Genomic DNA, 21,464 nt, shown 5'->3' on the forward strand with positions numbered 1-21,464 from the left:
ACTGAGACGCGGCAAGGCAGAATCTGGTAGTTTGTGTACAGATAATTGGGGTTTGGTCCTGTCTGAACAAGAACTAACCCACAACCCAGAGACAGCCAGGGACAGGAGAAGCTTATGGAGAATGAAGACCTAAGAATATTTTCTGTGTCTTTGAATTCCCAGCAGCCAAAATGCTGCACTTAATGAATGCTTCATGAATGACCAATTACATCATATGACTGAGATCCATTCTGGATATCCGTATCTTCCTCTCGACTTTTCCCACCCTATTGTTCATAAATCAATCTTGAAATAATTATTTACCTCTATACTAAGAAATATGATTACTTACATGCTGCAGGTGTGGGTGAGGAGGCACGATGCTGTTCTACTGAATCATGATCTCAGCGTAGATTTTGATAGTTTAATTAAAAACAGAATGCAAGACTGGCTTTTATCCCCATTCACTTATGGACATCATGTGTGTTCCCATCCATACTATTTATGAATGACAGTCAGAATGTTTATGGTCCTCTCATTTTACTAATTATGAAACAAGCTTAACTCTTTGCTTTCTTTTTTTTTTTCTAGCGGAAGATAATAGTCTGTCTCAAAAGAAGAAGGTCACTGTGGAAGATCTCTTCAGTGAAGACTTCAAAATTCATGACCCCGAGGCTAAGTGGATAAGTGGTGAGTCCAGGCCCTTTGTGCACGAGACATTGCTTCCCCACGCCTCACCCCCACTTTCAATAGGTTGGGTCTAGTAATTTCCCTCTCGGATTTCCCCCTTTGGCCACAGAAGGGGATCTACAGAGCTTTTGCTGTGATCATCATCAGATTATCATTCTATGAAAATGTGTATCTGGTAAAATCAGGCTTTTGTAATGGTGTTGCCTCCCGAGCATCCACACAGCCTTCACTTAATGAGAAATGGGTCTGCTGAAGACGTGTCCTCTGTGTGCCACCTCCCAAAGACATCATTTCTCCGGGGGAGCTGTGGGATGTTGCTTAGCAACAGGAACAGTGCAGGGCACAGTGAGCTTTCCTTCCTTCTCCACAATCTTCATTCCCTTTTGTTCTCTTGCTGTCTTTCTGTTAGGCAGAAGGACCAAAAGCAACTCATGGGGTTCTTGTAGAATAGCTTCCAAATGAACCTTGGAGTGCTGTACACAGATGCAGATTCATTTATTTTCCCTGTTGAACTTTAATTTGGATTAAATGTACTTTCCTTGTGTGGGGGATTTTTTTTTTTAAAACAACAGAACAAAATACAGTTGGGGGCAGAAGGCATATGTTCACCATGCCTGTGTTGTTTCATAACATAATCTATTTCTTCTAATTGGGTCTGAAATAATTCAAGTGCATCCATGGAAGATGCACCCATCCCTCCGCAGGCCAAGTTGCCAGCACCTCCCTGTTGTCTCCATAGCTGTTGCTTACGTTTAGTCTTTGCTTCAGTGGAATACACTTGAAGGTTTATCCTCAGATCAGAGAAACTTTATAGTGATCAAAGTCTAGTTTAGATCCTTGCTTTTATAATAAATGAGGTCCAGAGAGGTCAAGTGACTTTTCCGAGGTCACAGAGCTGATGAGTGCGAGCTGTGGCTAGCAACCCGTCCCCTGACTTCCAATTCAGAGCTCTTCCCACTGTCCTCTTGCTGAGTGATCGAGTATCGTTGTATTTTTTTCTGTCAAACTGCTTCTACAATGCTTTTCATGCTTCACAAACTCTCAGAAATCAATTAACAATGACTCTTGGCTGTTAGTCTCCTGCTTAGGGGCAATCACTTTTCTTTTGTCCTCTACTGTGGCTTCAGGATTAATTTCTGACCCTTAGATTAGCTTATTTAAAAGTGAAAAAAGTAGATGGATCTCAGAGGGAATGTATTTTGGAAAAGTGGGGAGAAATTAGAGCAGCAGTATATCATGAATGCCAAGGGCACACAGATATTTAAAAAAAAAAAAAAAAAAAACAGCACAGAAGTCTTTTTGTTTGGTGGAGGAATTGACTTTGCCTTTTGTTTTCGGCTGATCTGGTGAAATGTTCGTGTTCGTGTTCGTGTTCACTGTACGTTCGTGTTCACCCGCTGCATCAGCAAATGCAAGCACTTGTGGGATGCCGCAGGTAGACCTTGGGAGGAAAACGTGACTACTCTCCTTGAGGAGCTCAAAGTTTTGTTGGAGACAAATCTATGAGCAGCCAGTGGGAATCCGAACACACAAGACTCAGAGAGGAGGATCGGAAGTTCTCATTCTTCTCGAAGGATGTCCCAGAGACAGTGCACAAACTCAGTCTTAAAGCGATGGCTAGGAGCTTGTTAAAGAAGGCTAAGAATAGAGCCCTGGAAGAATGTCAGGTCTAGAATGTTAGTCTTGCTAAACCCTGGTTGGCGGAACCAAAACCAAGCTGAGAAACAATGCCCAGCAGTTACAAAGACAAAACAAAGCACTTAGACTTGTGGTATTAAAAAAAATGAGTGAGCACAGTGGCTCACACCTGTATTCCAGCACTTTGGGAAGCCGAGGCAGGCAGATCGCTTGAGTCCAGGAATTTGAGGCCAGCCTGGGAAACATGTTGAAATGTCACCTTTATAAAAAATTAGCCAGCCATGTGGGACCTGTGGTCCCAGCTGCTTGGGAGGCTGAGGTGAGAGGATGGCTTCAGCCTGGGAGGTCCAGGCTACAGTTAACTGTAATCATGCCATTGCACTCCAACCTGGGTGACAGAGCGAGACCCTGTCAGAAAAAAGAGTGAACTCTTTGGTATTTGTCAAAAAACAATTATAAAGGCTCAGTTAATCATTGCAGAGTTACTTCATTCACTTTAACATATTACGTCTTTAGGGAGCAGGTTTGTCCACGGAACTGTTTCTCAGTGGTATACGTGGGAGTCACACCACCCACCACCACCATCTCCCACCACCACCACCACCAGCACCAGCACCAGCACCAGCACCACAGGCTCCTCTTTCTGCTCCTTCTCTGCTTCTCCTTCTCCTTCTCGTGGAGAGGCAGAATCCAAGGATGAATCAAGAGGCCAGAAACAAGGGACACCAAACCTGAGCTCTAGGGTTCAGAGTAGGTTGGAGGAGGGCCTGGGCAGATGCCATGATATGTTGAAATAAAGTGTATTCATACCTATAAGGTATCTATTTTTATTAGAAAGCCCATGGCATAAGACTTGGCCTAAAGCAGCATTCCATGTGCCAAAAAAAAAAAAAAAAAAGTATATGCAGAGGTGTGGAGACACAAGAGCACAGATGTTTTTGGAGGAACCTGTGCCAGTTCATGGTATAAGGTGTTTGATTTTTATGGGCAAATGAATGGAGCCTGCCCAGAGATGCACTGGCTTTCTGGCCAGAGGAGAACAGCCAGATTTTCTTTATATCCGCAAAGCGCTGAGAGTTAATACATGCAACTGAGACGTGGCTATGTGCCCAGCAGAAAATGCCCAGCCTGCCTGTATCAGCAGGTTATGCCTATCCATAAAGACCACCTGCGGTTCTAATGGACCTACCTTTGGTGTTGAGGAGCTTTCTTAGGATGATTCTCCCTCTGTAAATGTACACACTGAAGGTGAAGTTTTGCTGTGAAGTAACCAAGTGGTTAGGTCCCCAAATACAGGTTTGATGTGGAGTGTTTTGGAACCTAGTAATTCCACTCACACATGACCCTCAGCTTCCAGTTACCTTTTTTTTTTAACTTATTCCTCTTCCTAATCATTCTCTCCCTTCCAGCTCCCTAAAGAGGCAATAGCTTAAAGTGAATGAAGTAACTTTGCAATGATGAACTGAGTCTTTATAATTGGTTTTTGACAAATACTGTAGAGTTCACCCATTTTTTTTTAATACCGCAAGTCTAAGTGTTAAGATCTGGGAAAAGATTACTACAAATCCATAGGATTATCTCATGTTGTAGAGCTGGGATGAACCTTAGAAATTATTAGAACATTAATTCGTTCAGTAAGAGATTGTTGAGTGCCCACAGTGTAGCAGACAAATTGCTGGGCCAAAAAGGGTGAGCGATTTGTTCATGGAACTGTTTCTTAGTGATAGACATAAGAATTATTACCCACCACCAGCATCTATCACCACTACCACCATCACAGGCTCCTCCTCCTCCTCCTCCTCCTCTTCACATCACCATCATCATCATAACATCATCAAGATCATATTATCATTATCATCATTATTATCTTCTGGGTGTTTACTGTGTCTTAAGCTCTAGGCTAAATTTTATATATATATATATATATATAAAATTTATATATATAGAGAGAGAGAGACATTTAATTACCACAGCTACACTGATTCCCATTTTACAGATGAAGAAACTGAGTTTCAGGGTATTAAAATAACTTGATCAATATCACAAAGTTGGTAAGTAGCAAAATTCTGATTTGAACCTAGGTCTGTCTGGTTTTTATAAACTATGCTGTACTGGATAAAATTCAGGTCTCCTGACAATTTCTTTTGCAACCTTAGTAGTTACATTGTGCATTTTAACCAAAATTATAGGTTCCAAATAGCTCAGAATTATTGCCACCCTTTGAAGTCTCTATTCTAGCTTTCTATTTCCATAGTGCCCATGTCAAAGGTACAAAATACCCAAGAGATAAAGAAAAATGGTGTAATTCTCTACAGAGGAAGAGACTTGATTTTTTTTTTTTTTTTTTTTTTTTTTTTTTTTTTTTTTTTTTTTTTTTAGTACACAGTAACCACTGAAGTTAACCAAGTGTATCTTGGGTTTAATATTGGAGTTAACAGTCTGGAACTAATACACTTTATTTATCAGGAGGAAATGTGTTGGGTTGGAATTGAATTTCCCTTCCCTCATTTTTATACTGTATGCTTAATTTTTTAAATCTACCTTGTCTGAAAATGATTGGTACAACAGCCTCACATTTGCTAATATCCTGAAACCCTTGTAGACTTCCCTACTTGTTTGTTACAACTACTGGTGCAAGCCAAATGAGGTGTGTAAAGCCATGAAAAGGCCCACTCTGGGCCAGGTGCGGTGGCTCATGCCTGTAATCCCAGCACTTTGGGAGGTCAAGGTGGGTGGAACATTTGAGGTAAGGAGTTCGAGACCAGCCTGGCCAACATGGTGAAACCCCGTCTCTACTAAAAATACAAAAATTAGCCAGGCGTGATGGTGCACACCTGTAGTCCCAGCTACTCGGGAGGCTGAGGCAGCAGAATCGCTCAAACCTGGGAGTTGGAGGTGGCAGTGAGCCGAGATTGCGCCACTGCACTCCAGCCTGGGCGAAAGAGCAAGACTCCATCTCAAAAAAAAAAAAAAAAAAAAAAAGAAAAGAAAAGAAAAAGAGAAAAGGCTCACTCTGGGCTCCCTCTCAAAGAGGCGCACACTCCCAGAAGTGGTCACAGCGCTGCCTCTCCAAGCATTTGCTCCATTTAGTAAATTCTTATACCTGTTATAACAACCGCATTGCACTTCTCAACCTTTTGGAGCCCCTTTGTGCCATTCTGGGACTCTGCTCTAGGGGCTGTGATGAGGTATTTTGGTTACTCTTTGTTTACATGGACCAATCATCCTGGGTTCCCCTGGCCCATTCCCTCTTTCTCATTTCTAGATGATGATAATTGCAAATCTCACCTTCTCTGCCCAACCCTGCAAACTCCCTCCCCATCCTCCTTCTTAGCTGAAACTGCCAGAAGAGAGCTGAGGAGCACTCCCACTGTCATGTCAACTGGCATCAACACTGCCGCTGGCTCTTCCTGCACCACCCCCACCCTGCCCCTGCCCCGCCCCACAGGTGACCTGTCTGCTGTCTGCACTCAATCTAAAGGAACCACAGATGGACTCGCTTCACTTACCTGAGGAATCATTACAGCAGGCCCCTCCTTTCTCCCCTAAATTTTTGTTCTGTGTTGGCAGATTCCCGTCGTGAACCAGATGTGCTCTTCCTTCTCTCACCTTAACACAAACACCTCATCTCAATCCCACATGCCCTGCCTGGCTCGGCCTGGCTTCCCTGTTCCCCTTTGCAGCCTGAAGCAGTCTTCTATCTATAACATCTCCAGTTACTCTTCTCCCACTCTCCCTAAACCCACTCCCGTTAGGCTACCACGCCCAGCACTCTCCAAAACTCCTCTTGTCAAGGTCAGGGATGACCTCCAGGTTGCTAAATGCAACGGGCATTTCTCGGACCCTGTCTTATTTTACCTGCCAGCAGAACTGGACACGACTGACTCCTCCTCTGCCCTGGATACACTTTTTTCTTTCTTGTCACCTCACGGGCATCTGCTTTGCAGCAGCCTTGGCCGGTTCTCCCTCTTCTCCCTGATGTTTAATATTGCTGCAAAACTCAGTACTTGTTCCTCTCCTTTTCACGGCTGCATGCCCTCCCTCCGTGTCTCCCTCCAGTCTTATAGTTTTAAATATCCTCCATTTACTGATGATTCCTAAACATATGTCATCAGACGAACCTTCTCTCAAATCTCTCAGATGTCTGAGAGACATTTCAATTTTAACCTTAATATCTCCAAGTCTCAGTCCTTGATTTCCCCCCAAAACCAAAAATACAAAAGAAAAAAAATCCACCCTATCCACAAACTTTTGATGTCAGTTGATGGAAAAATTTGTAGAACAAGCTAAGGAACTTCAAGTCATCTTTTATTCTCCCTTTTCTCTATCATCCCACATCTGATCCATCAAGAAATCCTGCCAGCTCTGCCTTCAGAACACGCGTGCCCATCCTAGCCTCCACGTGATGTTTGGGTGCATGAATACCATGGCAGACTTGGCATCAGTCCACTTGGAGGCTTGGAGGGCTGGGCACAGCCCAGCAGCAGCAGGACAGGACCAAGGCTCTGCTCCGGCACCTCAGGTAGTACCTCAGGTGCAAGGAGAAGGGGTTGCCTGAGTGACTGGGGTGGAATTTTAATGTTTCTACCTTTAAAAGTCTGAATTCCTCAAGTTTCTCACTTATCCTCACTTTGTACTCCCCGAGGGGAAATAATTCACCCCCATAATGTTAGGTATTGTCTATATGATGATGAGTTTCAATTTTCTAGCTCAGATGCTCTTCCGAGCTATACACTTGGAGAGAGAGAGGGGTGTGTGTGTGTGTGTGTGTGTGTGTGTGTGTCTGTGTGTACATGTCAGTCACTGGCTAATTTCCATGTCCACTGCAGTGTCCTACATTCACCTCACGTCCTCATGCCCAGCACTACATCAACCTCCCCCAACCTCTTCACAGACCCCCGCTGCCCGCTGTGCCCACTGAGAACAGCCCTGGCCCCCCCGACCCTCCACGTCTCAGACTCTACATGATCTGTTTCCTTCTCCTGACTCATCATTGGCCGTCTCCCCAGTTTTCTCTTAAACTTTGCCTACGTGAACTTCTTCGGATTGCTTCAAAAGTCTGTCTTCTTTGCCCCTAGAGTGGCTCTTACATAGGATATTCCTTCTGCCCAGCACACTCCCTCTCCTCTCCGTGTCCGTGTCCGCTGGTCATCACTCCTAGTCATCACCCTGCATGTTATCTTTTTCCTGTAAGTTGCTCCCTGATTCTCGCTGTGCCCCACATTCACTCTTCTGGTTTGGGATTCTCCTATATCCTGCACTGACCCTTTTGTTACACACGTTAGGTATAATTATTTATGAATGTCAACTCCACAAGGATGGGACTCGCATCTCTCTGTTTACCGTGGTGTCCCCAGCACCAGCAAAGTCCCCAGTTTGTGGCCATCCACGAAGACTTCTTGGACATTTTCTCATTTGATACTTAAACAGCCTAGTTTTAAAGATAAGGAAACTTACAGGCATGTGACTTCACATAGAATGGTTGGAAATCTTTTCTGATCATGTGATTTGGGGGCAGGGACCTGAAGGTGAGGATCATGCAGATGAGTTCTCTGGGGGAAAGCCTTCCAGGCAGGGTGGAACAACAGACACAAAGGTCTTGGTGCAGGAGCCTGCTTGGCATATTCATGAACAGTGTTGAGCCTGAGGGAGAAGAGCGAGAGATCAGGGTGGAAGCTGGGACCAGGTATGCAGGCTCTGAGGCCGTGAAGGGAGGCAAAGGGGGTATGGGGGAGAATTTAGAGAAGCTGAGAAGTTGGGTTTAACTTATTGGCACTGAAGGTTTTAGAATAACCATGACATGGTGCAAGCTTAGGCTGATATCTTATATCAACTTCTTGTATTATATATACTACACATGTATTATATGTATATATTTATTATAGTAAATTAGAAATCAGAGATTAACACATATTTAAAAGATAATAAAAATTACCTGTAACCCTCCAAGTGGAAATGGCCACTATTAAATTTTCATAGCTATCCTTTCAGATAATAACATATATGGAATAATACTAAGTGTATTAAGTAGGAAAATATTCATAACCTATCATACATATATTCTCATGGCAATAAGCATACATTGTCATTATCATTTTAACATCTTAATAGTATTTCACGATATTAATGTGCCTTAATTTGAGCCATCTCCTGATACTGAAAGTTGAGGCTGTGACTGGAAAGGAAGTGGCAGGTATAAAAAGCCGTGGTGAGTGATCAATCAGCAGGAGGTGGTAGTGTGTAGAAATGGAACACCAGGGAAGACAGCACTGTCAAGGCTGACTTGAGGATGTCAGGCCTGGGCAGCTGGAATGGTGATTCTCTATTCTTGACAGGGAGTCAGTTTCTGTGACTGGATGAAGAGTCTGGAGTAGAAGTCTCTGAGCAACAATTCAGTGGAAATGTTCGTTAGGTGTTGAGAACTGAGGATGAAGCCAGGTGAGGGGTCAGAGCCATCTGGAGGATTATGGAAAGCATGGGTCGTGGAGGTGCTGCTCAGAGCCTCTCGGAGGGAAGAGGGAAAGAGGGACACGGAGGTGTCTGAGGAAGTGTGGTCAGGGAGGCAGGAGGAGAGCTTCTACCATGCCACATCCAAGTCATGGCAGGAGAAAATGCTCTAGGAGAGTTAGCGTGCTGCCGATTTTGTAACGGCAGATGTAAGTGAAAAACCACCCCACAGTGGCCACACACCTCTTCCTGGCTCACAGCCCCAGGGACATGTTTTGTAGTGTAGATAATAGTGGTGATCATTTGAGTCATATTTAAATTGTTTATTTCTTTCTGTTAAAGGTAAACTGAGGCACAATACAATTTTTTTTTTTTTAAAGCGTTTATTTGAGCAAACAGTGATTCGTGAATTAGGCAGCTCCAAACAAGAAGTGGTTCTGGGGTTCCACCAAGGGAACAAGGGAGAAGGCTTTTATAGAACAAACACAGAAGCAAAGCAAAGCAACTATTTGATTGGTTACAGTTATGGAGTTGCCTTATTTGGTCAATCCTGTTAGAAAGTTCTTAGTTACAAAGTTAGTTGGGAGCTTCTGACTGGTTAGTCTTCAAGTTTCACTTTTCTTTAATATAGGCATTTATGAGAAAAAGCCCAGGTCAAGTTTTTTGTTTTGGTTTGTTTTGCTTTGCTTTTGAGATGGAGTCTCGCTCTGTCGCCCAGGCTGGAGTGCAGTGGCAGAATCTCGGCTCGCTGCAACCTCCGCCTCCTGGGTTCAAGTGATTCTCCTGCCTCAGCCTCCCTAGTAGCTGGGATCACAGGGGTACACACCACGCCCGGCTAATTTTTGTATTTTTAGCAGAGACAGGGTTTCCCCATATTGCTCAGGCTGGTCTTGAACTCCTGACCTCGTGATCTGCCCGCCTCGGCCTCCCAAAGTGTTGGGATTACAGACGTGAGCCAGCACGCCCGGCCCAGGTTAAATTTTATTCATGTTTGCAATTCACACAAAGTCAAGGTCACTTACGCTTACAAGGCCAACTGGCCTTGTCTCCTTGAGGATTCTTCAGGCCTTTTAACTTAACTTTTAACATCACTAACCACAGTAATTTATATGGCAAGTACCCTCTTATTGACACTGTTTCAGACTATAGCAGGGGAAAGGTTAATTCCAGAAGCAGGGTGAAAGATGCTTACATGCAGACAGCTTTCCACCCTCTCCTCATTGCATTTGTGACCAACAGAAAGTGTCTCCTCTGTCTTAACAGAATTTGTCACTCTGCTCAGGTAGCTGATGCCACTGCACCTGGTGAGCCACCTAACTCAACAAACATATTTGCTTTTACAGATCTGCCTTCTGTGAAGGCAGCCTGGGCTAAACCTTGGAAATGGTTTGATAAGCCCCATGCCCTGTGCTCTGAGCAAATCGAAGCCTCCTGCATCCTTCAAGGGGTCCCCTCTCCTCCCGTCTCCTCCCAGTATCTCTAGGATGCAGGCAGGCCTGGAGCTGATTGACAGAAGCTGCTTGCTGGGCCTGATTAGCTTGTCTGCTAGCTCCAGGCAGAGCTTGGCCTCACAGCCCATCCGGCTCCTGCCTCCTCCCTCCCCGCTGCAGCATGTTCAACTTTAGTCTGAATATGGTGATAGACCGTGTGGCTGGCACCAGAATCTCTCCACTGTCTGTGTTTGTTTACGCTCATTTTCATTAATCCAGCCACTTGTTAGCAGAGAGCCCTCTGTGTCTCTAGGATGCGGTACTAGAGAGACTGTAAAATTGAAGAAAATTGCTTCCTTTGAATGGAGGAAAATATCAGCTGGCTGGTTGATACTGGAAAAGTATATGTTTCAGAAGATAAAATTGGAGTTAGTGCACAGGGCTCAAAGCAACTTGATTTCCATATGTGCTTTATCCTCTTCTCTTTTGTTATGCTGAAAAAACAGATGGGTTTTTTAAAATAAAGCTTATGGGGTTAGGTAGAGGGGGGAATTCAAGTTTAAAATGGTTTGGGTATTTCCACTGCTTTTTGGAGGCCACATTTTTCAATCAAAACTATTAAGCCTTGGAATTGCAGACAGTAATAAAGTCCCCTCGAGGTCGTTTGGTGCAGCAGCCTGTATCCCATGGCCAGCAGGGACTTCAGGGAAGTACCCAGGAAGGACAAGCTTCGTAAGAGTGACAGTGTTCTCCCACGGCTCTGAGAGTGTTTGGAGGGCATAACAGTGATCATTTGAAGTCATTACATAAAATACACATTGAAGCACATCATTGTGCCCTAATGAAGTCCTTAAGAAATAAACAAAATGTAATTATGGTTTACATAGGTGGAAACCACCAGTTTATTTTTTCTCTCTTTTGTTGTCATGCTCAAGGTCGCACCTTTCCTTAAGAGAAGAGAGCCTCAGTTGTCTGGCATTAGGAACCCAATCATGTCTCTGACTATTTTTGTGCAGTAAAATCTGTCCATGCCATCGCTCTCATTTTTTCTGCCTAACACAGTTTCAACAGCATCCTGTCTGCACGGCCAGGCTCATCCTTAATGCATCTTCCCCATTTCTGGTCTCTGAGCTAAGACAATTATGTGCTTAAACTTCCGCAAAAGTTTCCTATTGGCGTTTTCTATAGTACCTACAGGAAGAACTCAAAAGACAGTATCATTTAGTGCCGGTGGCAGCGGAAACAATAATTGCAACAGGAATTGAAAGGATAACAGCAGCTGCATGAAATATCTCAGTTACTTCATTTCAGTCTTCACTGAAACCCATGGAGGCAGGAATTTTCTTTTTATTATACTTTAAGTTTTAGGGTAATGTGCACAACGTGCAGCTTTGTTACATATGTATACATGTGCCATGTTGGTGTGCTGCACCCATCAACTCTTCATTTAACATTAGGCATATCTCCTAATGCTATCCCTCCCCCCTCCTTCCACCCCACAACAGTGCTGGAGAGGATGTGGAATTTTTACCTTTACTTTAGAAATAAGAAAACTATGAGTCAAAGATATTAAATCACTTTTTCAAAGTTACCAAGATGGCTTTAGAGAATCCAGGGTGTTCCTGCCTCAGTGTGCCTTGCCTCCCCAGTCTCCTCACCACCCCTACTCATGGCCTGTATTTTTTTTTTTTTTTTCTTGAGATGGAGTCTCACTGTATCGCCCAGGCTGGAGTGCAGTGGCACGATCTCGGCTCACTGCAACCTCCGCCTCCCAGATTCAAGTGATTCTTCTGCTTCAGCTTCCTGAGTAGCTGGGACTACAGGTGTGTGCCACCATGCCCAGCTAATTTTTGTGTTTTTAGAAGAGACAGAGTTTCACCATGTTGGTCAGGCTGGTCTCAAACTCCTGACCTCGTGATCTGCCTACCTCGACCACCCAAAGTGCTAGGATTACGGGCGTGAGCCACCATGCCCGGCCACTCATGGCCTCTATTACCACGTTCCTGGCCATATTAGGTTCTTTGGCAGCTTTGTGACTTTATCGCTCTTCTCTTTTTCTGAAAATACTGTTGCTCATCACTTCTCTGCTTCGGAAATTCTCATTAATCCTCATGGCTTGACCCAAGATACATTCTCTCTGATTTTCCACATTACAATTAGTTGTGCACTCCACGATGTTGCAATAGAACTTTACAAAACTTCAATCAGAGCATCAGCTTGTGAACCAGCTAGGGTTGGACCACCTTGGGGATGCAGCCCACTTCGCAGAGGCTGGATGCACTTCCTCAGTCTGAAAGCAGCAAGAGGTGTGTCTTGAGGCAGGGAAGCCGATTTCTTCCACACCACGCTGGTCCCTTCCCGAGGTGCCGTAGGTCCTCTGCCTGTAGGTCGTCTGGGGGGACTCTAGTTCCTGACTGGTGGATGATGCTGGGCCCTGCTGCCGATGCTGCTTAATTCATAATTTGGGGACTCAAGTCTCTGCAGGCTCCACTGGGCCAACTTGCTTCCTGCAGAGATACATGTTCAGACTCTTCTAATTACTTTTCCTTGGCAAATGTTGCATCCCTGGGAAATTTAAATACAGCTTCCATCTTTGTTGACTCCAGTTTAGACCCTGGCCAAGACTGAAATCACGTTTCCACTTTGTTTATTTGTTTGCAGTATACAGAGGGACAGGCTCTTCTTTTTTTGTTTTTGCTTTTTTGATTTAGGGAAATAAATATTTGATTTTGTGTGTACATACATGTATACATACTTTTTTTTTCTCAAGTAAAGGGATCTCACGTGAGATTTTCATGTTTTTTTCCTACTCTGTTAAGTAGACAGATATTCTCCAGGTCATTATACGGTTGTTTCCAGGGCTCCAAGGATCTTCAAGAAATAGTCCTGAAGACCCCACCATACTCAGCCTGTCCATCCTCCTACCTAATAGAGCAGATGACAGGATACACCGTGAAGCATGCCTTGTGGCCAGCCTGGTCTTTCTTCAAGGCCAGATCAAAGCCTGGGGCAGGCGGTTTTCCGCCTGGCAACGCAGCTCAGCCCCGGCAGCCCACAGACCAGGATGCAGGAGTTTGTTTTATTTTAGTTCCATTCCAATTAAAAGAGTCTGAGAGCTCAGGTGAATCCCAATGCAGTGTAGCTGTTTGGCCCAAGGGTGAGATTCTGCCGCGTCCTCTTTTTAGAGTGAAGCGCATTTGGAAGACCCATTAATTAGAGACTATTCATCCTTCAACACGATGATCCTCACATGAGCACTGACACCACCATTTATTGTCTCAGTTAAATTACTTCACAGAGTCCTTAACCATGGCAACCTGCTAGGGCCTAATTAATTATCATTGACATCTTTTCAAACGTCGATCACCTTCTTAACTAATAAAAAAGACTCATTTGATCTCTTCGGTAACTGAGCACCGTCCCCTGTGACTCATCAATCTTTTGCCCACAGCATGTCTCACTTCGCATTCAGGTGTCTGTTTGCATCTCTTTCTGGCTCTTGACAGCAAACATCTTGGGGGTCACAGGTATGTTGTAGTAATTACCATAGTTCCCTCATAGGTCACAGTGTCTGGGGTGGGATGAAGTCTCAATAAATATTAATTGATTGAATGAATGATTAAGCAAATGGGCAAACTGAGTATTGAATGAATGATTCAGCAAATGGGCAAATTGAGTCTCCACAGAAGAGGACTCTGGAAACTGAATTTCTGGTTGATCGAGGGCTGGCCAGTCTCTTTATTGTGACTCTTCGCGTTTTAAGAAAGTAGACACACCTGGGCCGGGCGCGGTAGCTCACTCAAGCCTGTAATCCTGGCACTTTGGGAGGCCGAGGCGGGCAGATCATGAGGTCAGAAGATCGAGACCATCCTGGCTAACATGGTGAAACCCCCGTCTCTACTAAAAACACACAAAAAAGTTAGCCAGGCGTGGTGGTGGGCACCTGTAGTCCCAGCTACTCAGGAGGCAGTGAGCCGAGATTGCGTCACTGCACTCCAGCCTGGGTGACAGAGCGAGACTGTCTCAAAAAAAAAAAAAAAAAGAAAAAAGAGAGCAGACACACCTTTGCAATGAGAAACGCACATCTGATTCTATTTTCTTGCTTTAACTGGGACTGTCTAATAGATGAAAGAGATAGCTCCTGCTACTCCTCATACTAGATGTGTTCTCCATCATAAGTTTGATACTTGCCACTTATTGATCACGTGCAGAATGTGTCAGACATGATGCTAAGTTCTTAATCACTTACAACTGTCCTATGAAAGACAGGTGATACCATCATCTCTACACAGCCCACACATTTACAAATCTTCCAACTGGAGGGGGCCATCCAGAAACACAGGCATGAAGCTATGTCCTATGGAAGGTACTGTGGCCTTTTAAATATTTGGGGTGTGATATCATCCTGGTCTTTTTTCCACCTAAACCCCTGTCCCTCCTCCATCCTCCATCCTGTGCATCACTGGGAGCCCATGACGTGTTTATCTCTCAGAGATACTTTGCTACTAGCACTGCATCTTCTCTGTTTTCCAAAATACACTAACACAAACATGCTTCATAACAGACATTTACAAAAAGTGACAGGATGAAAAAGGAGAACTGTGGGCACCACAGAAGATGAAGCAACATCGATATAACAGCACGGCTCGCTCTTCTTAAAGCCCCTAGACATTCTTGCTTCAGAGAACCTTTCCTTGACTGCCCCTTTTTCTCTTGTTTATGGGGTCTTCCAACAACTGCGTGGCCTGGTTGTGCTGCAGTTGCTTCTATCACAGAACTTTTCTGTAGCCCCCATTGCCCTAAACTGTTGCCAGTAAGGACCAAGTTAGGGTTCAGGGATATAGAAGTGAATCAAAGTTCTCTTCAAACTTAGTGTGAGTCTCATGTTCACATTTAAAATGCTTTCAGGGCCCTTTTGTGCAGGGCTGACACCCGTATCCTATGCCCCTTTGAAAGCTGAGTATTTGCAGGAGGCTGTTCTGAGATCGGTGTAGACCTTTCTAATAGCCGGTGGTTTGCAGTTGAAATGGAATTCGTGCTTTTTGGTGTCTTTTCTCATATCTCTTTAGTGTGAGAGTGGTAGAAATGTATAGAAATAGATATATTGGCATCTGGATTTTGTGATGCTGAGCAGGTTCTGGGCATTTAAACCTAGATTTCCAAAGTAAGTGCCAACCTCGCATCTGATGCTTCTGCCCAGCGCTCCCTGAAACCCAGCCTAGACCGTCTCTTGGGTCAGGATCTTCTGCTCTGTCTCAAGACCCCTTATTCATTCCCCCTCTTCGCTGAATATTTTGGGCTCCTATGAAATGCCCTCCCTCCAGAAAAAAACAGGTGATAGCTCTCAGATTCCAGCAATTTATGAAGCAGATTAATCTAACTGTGCTGGTCAGGCCTCAGTCCTGTGCTCCTGCCTCAGGTACCTTTCTCAAGGATCAACAAAAAGCCAAATGTAGAAATTTCCCCCAAATGAAAGATACATTTCTGGAATTTCTACCCTTTGCAAGGCAAGGAACCAACACGTGCATTAATTTTCTTAACTTCTCCCAGATCACGTTCTTACACAGGACAACCAAAGAAAGGAAAGATAGAATAAACCTCAGAAGTTAAAAGTAGCAGCATGTTTCTTATTTGCACCAGTGTTACAGATTGGGGGCCCTAGAGTCAGAGAAGTTAAGTCACTTGCCTTAGGCCACACAGCTAATAGGTGACAGAGCTAGTCTTTACTCTGAAAATTCTTCTGAGGATTCTGAAAACATGCCCAAAGTTGAGTGGAAAGTTATGTTTACTAAATACAGGGGCACCAATTAAGTCTTCATGGGGTTGAACTTGAATCTGCAATGGAAATCTGGAAGTTTCTGTGAAGGATGAGACAACACCCCCAGGTGTCTCTTCCCTCCCAACCCCGCGCCCGCCCCCACGCCTACCCCTACCCCCGCCCCCCGCTCTCTCGTGCTCTCTCAAGATCAGCCCAGCTCATTAGTGCAGCCGGTGGCCACATCCAAAGTACGCAGCCCCCCCTTGCTGCAGTCTTTTGCAAGCCAGGCATCCTGAAGGTCACAGCAGAAGTGCTGTGGGGTAAAGGATGAGTGTGTCAGCAGTCCCCTGTGGCTTCCTGGGGCTTGAAGGGCAGCCAGATGGAGTGTGAGCTTTGCCTTTTCAACCAGATGTTATTTACTTACTTTTGCCATTGATTTATTTTTCTGTTAGCTTCTCACTCCCATCTCAAACACCTCTGGGCACCAAATACTTGAATGTAGTTTGTGATCTGCAAAGACAAATTCCTAAGAAAAGTCTGAAAATAAAATAATGTTGCTGGAGAATTATTTGGGGGACTTCAAAGTGTTGTGTGTTGTATCTAACGTGTTGCTGGTGTTTCCCATACATCCATGCTAGCTGCTTGGGAATTGCCGAGTTCTGAGCCAGGAACTTTAATGGGCATATTTATTCAGACTCTGACCCTCCGCTGCTTAGTTCTCACCAGTGATAACGTAGTTTACAGAGTGACAGCCGGAGACCAGGAATGAAGCTTTATAAGTCATTTTAATTATTTGATATTACTTGTAAGTCGCCTAAGGAAGGAGACTCCTGTCTGACTATACTGTAGGTGCCTATTTGTGACACACCAATGAACACGCACGTGCGATGTACAAAGGACAGAATGCGTGTGTGATGGTCAGCGACTGAGAATGCCCCTTTCTGGCTGATGTCAGAGGGGTGCATGGCAACAACATGTCATCCCAATCTCTCATGGGGTGTTTTCTTTTCCAACTTTCTTCTCAATGGCTTCTGACATTCAAATAGGTTTTTACTGAATATAAAGTACTTACGTTCCTCATTAAAACCCAAATTGTTGGCTTTTAAAAACTTAATGTTGGATTAAGATCTCCTATTAAGCAAGGTTAAACAAACGAGGGGGTTGGAAATAAAATTAGAGAGTGCCAATTTACCAGCTGATGGGCGTTAGCAACAATGGCCCCGTGAGCGCTCCCCCAGGTTCTTCATTAAGCTCAGAAAATCCTTCCTCCCTGATTGCTCAGATCCCACAGATGAACCTAGAAGAAATTATTAAATGTCTAAGAAAAGACACAACATATTCAAGGCTAAAAAGATGTTTCTGTTTCACTTCGAGGCTCAGGTAAACCCGTCCCCCGCCCCTTGTTCTCTTCCCATCATCTTCCTTTGCCACTGGAGCCTAGAATTCATCCAGAATCCTTTCCTCCTCCCTCTTTTGAATCAGCCCTTGAGACAGCTTAAAAGAAGAACAAAAGCTCCACCTTATCCCATCCCCATCCACCTGTCTTACATACTTAAAGAACAGGAGAAGATAAATAAGACGGCCCAGCATGGTCATTTTCTAATTTTTATGGAGGGACTTGAATTTGAAACTGATACCACTGACTGTGATCATGCCCCAAGCATACGAAGAAGGATTTTCCTTTGGTCTCCCAGGCAGATTTTGGCAAGTTCCTCTTCTCTGCCCGCCATGACCTTTAGAAATCATCCACTAATGTGTCTTTTCATGACTTCCCTTCCAGCATTAAGTCCCAGGAACGTAATCTCTTTAAGTGATTTCTGTCCAAGCTCAGTAGCTCAAGGACCCCATCATGTTACCAAAAAAGACTAAGATCTGCATGGTTCTAGCTGCGTCCAACAATGTAAATAGGTAAAGTAGGATCCTTGGAGCATCTTTTATTCACCTTGTAAATATGATAAAAGGGCTGCTAAATGCCTAAAGCTCTGATTTGTTAGATGACTTGGGATCACAAAGGCAAATAAGACAAGTTTTATACCTTGTATGTAGAGCATAAGGTATATTTTAAATGTTAAAAGGCATCGCTTTATTTTTATTTGATTATGCTGGGGGCTGAATCTGTAACACCTTGTATAGCACCCAGGAAGTATTAGTTAAGTGAATGCATACAGATGCACACCACGTGGTTCCAGAAAGGATTTTGGGCAACTCAGTGCAAACATCAGGTAGCAATATCCCAAATCCCAACAACTACAACAAAAAGAAAATAGGAGAAAAGATGAGATTTGTGCCCACAGTGCATGTTGATTTAATAGGAATTTCAAAAGAAAAAAGGACATCTGTGGCCAGGTGTATATCCAAAGCCTGCTTTCTCCTTCTCGCCTCACCTCTGCTGGTTTCTCGTTCACCTCGTCCTTCCCTCGTTCCACCCATTCCCTATTCTGGCGGGATACCGCACCAGGTGTTATGAGTGCATTAGCTCATTTGATGTGCACAACCATTCCTGCTGGCTGGTGGTATCTCCATTTTACATATGAGGAAACTGAAGGTTAGAAAGGCTAATGAGGATCACAAGTCTCATGGCTAGTATCGTAAGAGAGCAGATATGACTTCAGGCTTGTCTGTCTCCAAAGCCTTTGATGTGGACCCTACACCATGCTACAAGGAGATGGTTCTCTAATCCGGGATGAAGCTCTTGTTCTTCTTGTTTTCCCTTTTCCTCAACATATGAGGATTTGTTCTGAAGATCAGCAGTAAAATCTCACTTAAGGGTTGAGGCTTGTTTTAAATGAGTCCAGGACTAAGATGTGACCCAAATAGAAAATCAGTCAGTAAAAATCCACGAAGCTCCCACATCTGTCTTCTTAAACATGGCCCAGTGACCCCAGTGTGTGGGTTAAACTTGAGATTCCTTTAGAAGATCGTGCTTCTTATATAACTAGGACTAATGAAAGCAGCCTGGAAATGAGTGCACAGTTTGATATGGGACCCATCAAAGATGTCATTCAGCCTGAGGATAATGACCCCCAAGGCTGCTGCAGGGGCCATGTTTGAGCTAGAGCTGGATCTTCTTGAAGTTTATGCTTCAATAACTTCTTTAAGCCCCCTTGGTGCTTCTGGGTCAAGCATGACTTTAGTAAATGAATTATACGTTGAATAGGGGTCATTCTGTGAGTGAACCAAATGATGATAGGAAAGTAATTCTCTGACCATACTTAACGGTGTCATCTGTAAGCACAGACCTGCAACTTTCCATGGTTTGGTGAGACTGGGACCTTAGGTAGGTGGACTCATCACAGGCCTCACAGGGAGATTTTATTTAAATTGACACAAAGAATTGAGGATTGGTGGCCCATCGTTTTGTTTGAAGATGTAGACAGCAAAACTAAAATATTTGGATTTCTTTTGTTCTGAAAAAGATTTATTTTTATGTTTTGAATGCCTAAAGAGAGAAAATAGTTATTGTATGATGATGGTCATCTTACGTAAATGAAAATACCATTTAATGATATGAATCTTATTCATTCTAAGAAATTAAAATACCTGTAATCATTCATTTATACTGTTGCCTTGTTATTTGGCTTTCGTGAACTGTGTAAAAAGTTGTGATTTTTTAAAGAATTCAAGGGCAGGAGTCCGTTTCTGGAATTCCATATAGGCCACACTGTGATTGCAAAACCTCTGTATATGGAGGCAGACAGGTAGTTTTGTTTTGATTTGGTTTGGTTTATGTGTGAGCAAAATGTGCCATAGATCTGCAGAAACTATCCAATTTTATAGATCCTTTCAAACATGGAGCTGCCAGCCTTCTCCTAGGAATTGTAGCAGGTAAGATAAGCCAAGAAGTAAGAGGACTATCTGATAGTTCCTATCTTACTTAGATGGAAAGTGGAAAGCTCATGGAAACTAGAAATTTTTGTGTGTGTTGGTTCTTATTTATTAAAAGATATATTGCTGGGTATTGTGGCTTACACCTGTAATCCCAGCTCTTTGGGAGGCCAAAGCAGAAACATCGCTTAAACTCAGGAGTTTGAGACTAGCCTGGGCAATAGAGTGAGACATCATTTCTACAAAAAATTTGTAAAAATTAGCCAAGCCTGGTGGTGGACACCTGTAGTCCCAGCTACTCAGGAGGCTGAGGCGGGAGGATCACTTGAGCCTGCGAGGCACAGGCTGTGGTGAGCTGAGATCGCACCACTGCACTCCATCCTAGGCAACAGAAAAGGACCCTGTCTCAAAAAAATATATATTATATATATACTTCATATATATATATAAATATATAATATGTAATAATATATATTTTTATATATGTATATATCACTTGTAAGCCTCAGTAGTTTAATATTACTAGCAAACTTAACAGTGACACATTACACAAATGATCTCAGCATCCTAGGACTTAAAATCTAGGATGAATATGTTCTTATAATTTTTGTTTCTTTCTATATTTCAGATAAAACTCAGATGCCTAAATTTCAAGATAGCTTTCTCCCTGGGAAATTATATTCTCTTCTTATTGCAAGCATCACATTATTGATTTCCCTGATACCTCATTACCAAGACTCTTTTCTGCGAGAGAAAAGACGCTGAGTACTTTATCCAAGTTTCACATCAGGCCCAGTGATCCCCAACCCACTGTTTTTCCATCAGTTTGCCTCCTCCAAGTCAACCAAATTCATTCAGTTAATAATTGAAAAAATGGTATAAATATAAATCAGGCATGTATAGACCTTGTCCTCAGGTACTTGCAGATTAAGGGAGGGAGTCAGGTAAATGGTTAAAGACATAATGAAGCATGGCTGCTCTCTCGAGATACAGACAGAGGAGGGAGAATACAGAGAAATGGCAGCTTCCTGCTTTAGGAGCTTAGAGAGAGTCCGTGGAGGTGACATTTGAGCCAAAGCAGCATTTGCACATAACTAGGACATTGCCAAGTAGAGGCGACTGGTATGAGGAGGGAGCAGGGAATTTCTCTAAATATTGGAGGTAAAAAGGGTTAGGAAAAGAGTTGTGGCATATCCAGAAACTGATCAGAATATGGATTTGGCTTAAGCCTGCAACATTCAGTATCTGGTAGGAAATGGGGCCATGAGTGTGGGGAAAAGAAAGACCCTAGGGGTGTTTCTGCAGGCCCCTCTCTAGCAGCTGGGGCCATGGTGGGCTGTGAGTGGTGAGAGCTTTTTATTTCTAAGATGATGAGGGTGGAGTGTAGATAGTGGGCTAGGAAAAAGACATGGATATGTGTTTGGTTTTGGGGGGTTTGTTGTGGTTTTTTGTTGTTGTTGTTGTTGTTGTTTTTTGAGACAGAGTCTTGCTCAGTTGCCCAGGCTAAAGTGCAGTGGCTCACTGCAACCTCCGCTTCCCGGGTTCCAACAATTCTCATGCCTCAGCCTCCTGAGTAGCTGGGACTACAGGCATGCGCCACCACGCCCGGCTAATTTTTGTATTTTTCGTAGAGACTGGATTTCCCCATGTTGGCCAGGCTGGTCTCCAACTCCTGACCTCCAGTGATCCACCCACCT

At 43.7% G+C, this 21,464-nt stretch overlaps 1 protein-coding gene across 5 annotated transcripts in view; it reads left to right on the forward strand.

Annotated features, from left to right (window-relative positions):
* DPP6 (dipeptidyl peptidase like 6) overlaps nucleotides 1-21,464 on the forward strand; it is a 1,054,804-nt gene that overhangs the window by 610,824 nt on the left and 422,516 nt on the right. For all 5 annotated transcript variants that reach the window (XM_032753183.2, XM_032753184.2, XM_032762299.2 and 2 more), the window contains exon 3: nucleotides 571-669. In XM_032753183.2, the coding sequence (XP_032609074.1) occupies nucleotides 571-669 (99 nt within the window). The remainder of the gene's footprint in view (nucleotides 1-570; nucleotides 670-21,464) is intronic.

This window comes from Hylobates moloch, unplaced genomic scaffold (assembly GCF_009828535.3).
Source record: "Hylobates moloch isolate HMO894 unplaced genomic scaffold, HMol_V3 SCAFFOLD_1, whole genome shotgun sequence".
NCBI lineage: Eukaryota > Metazoa > Chordata > Mammalia > Primates > Hylobatidae > Hylobates > Hylobates moloch.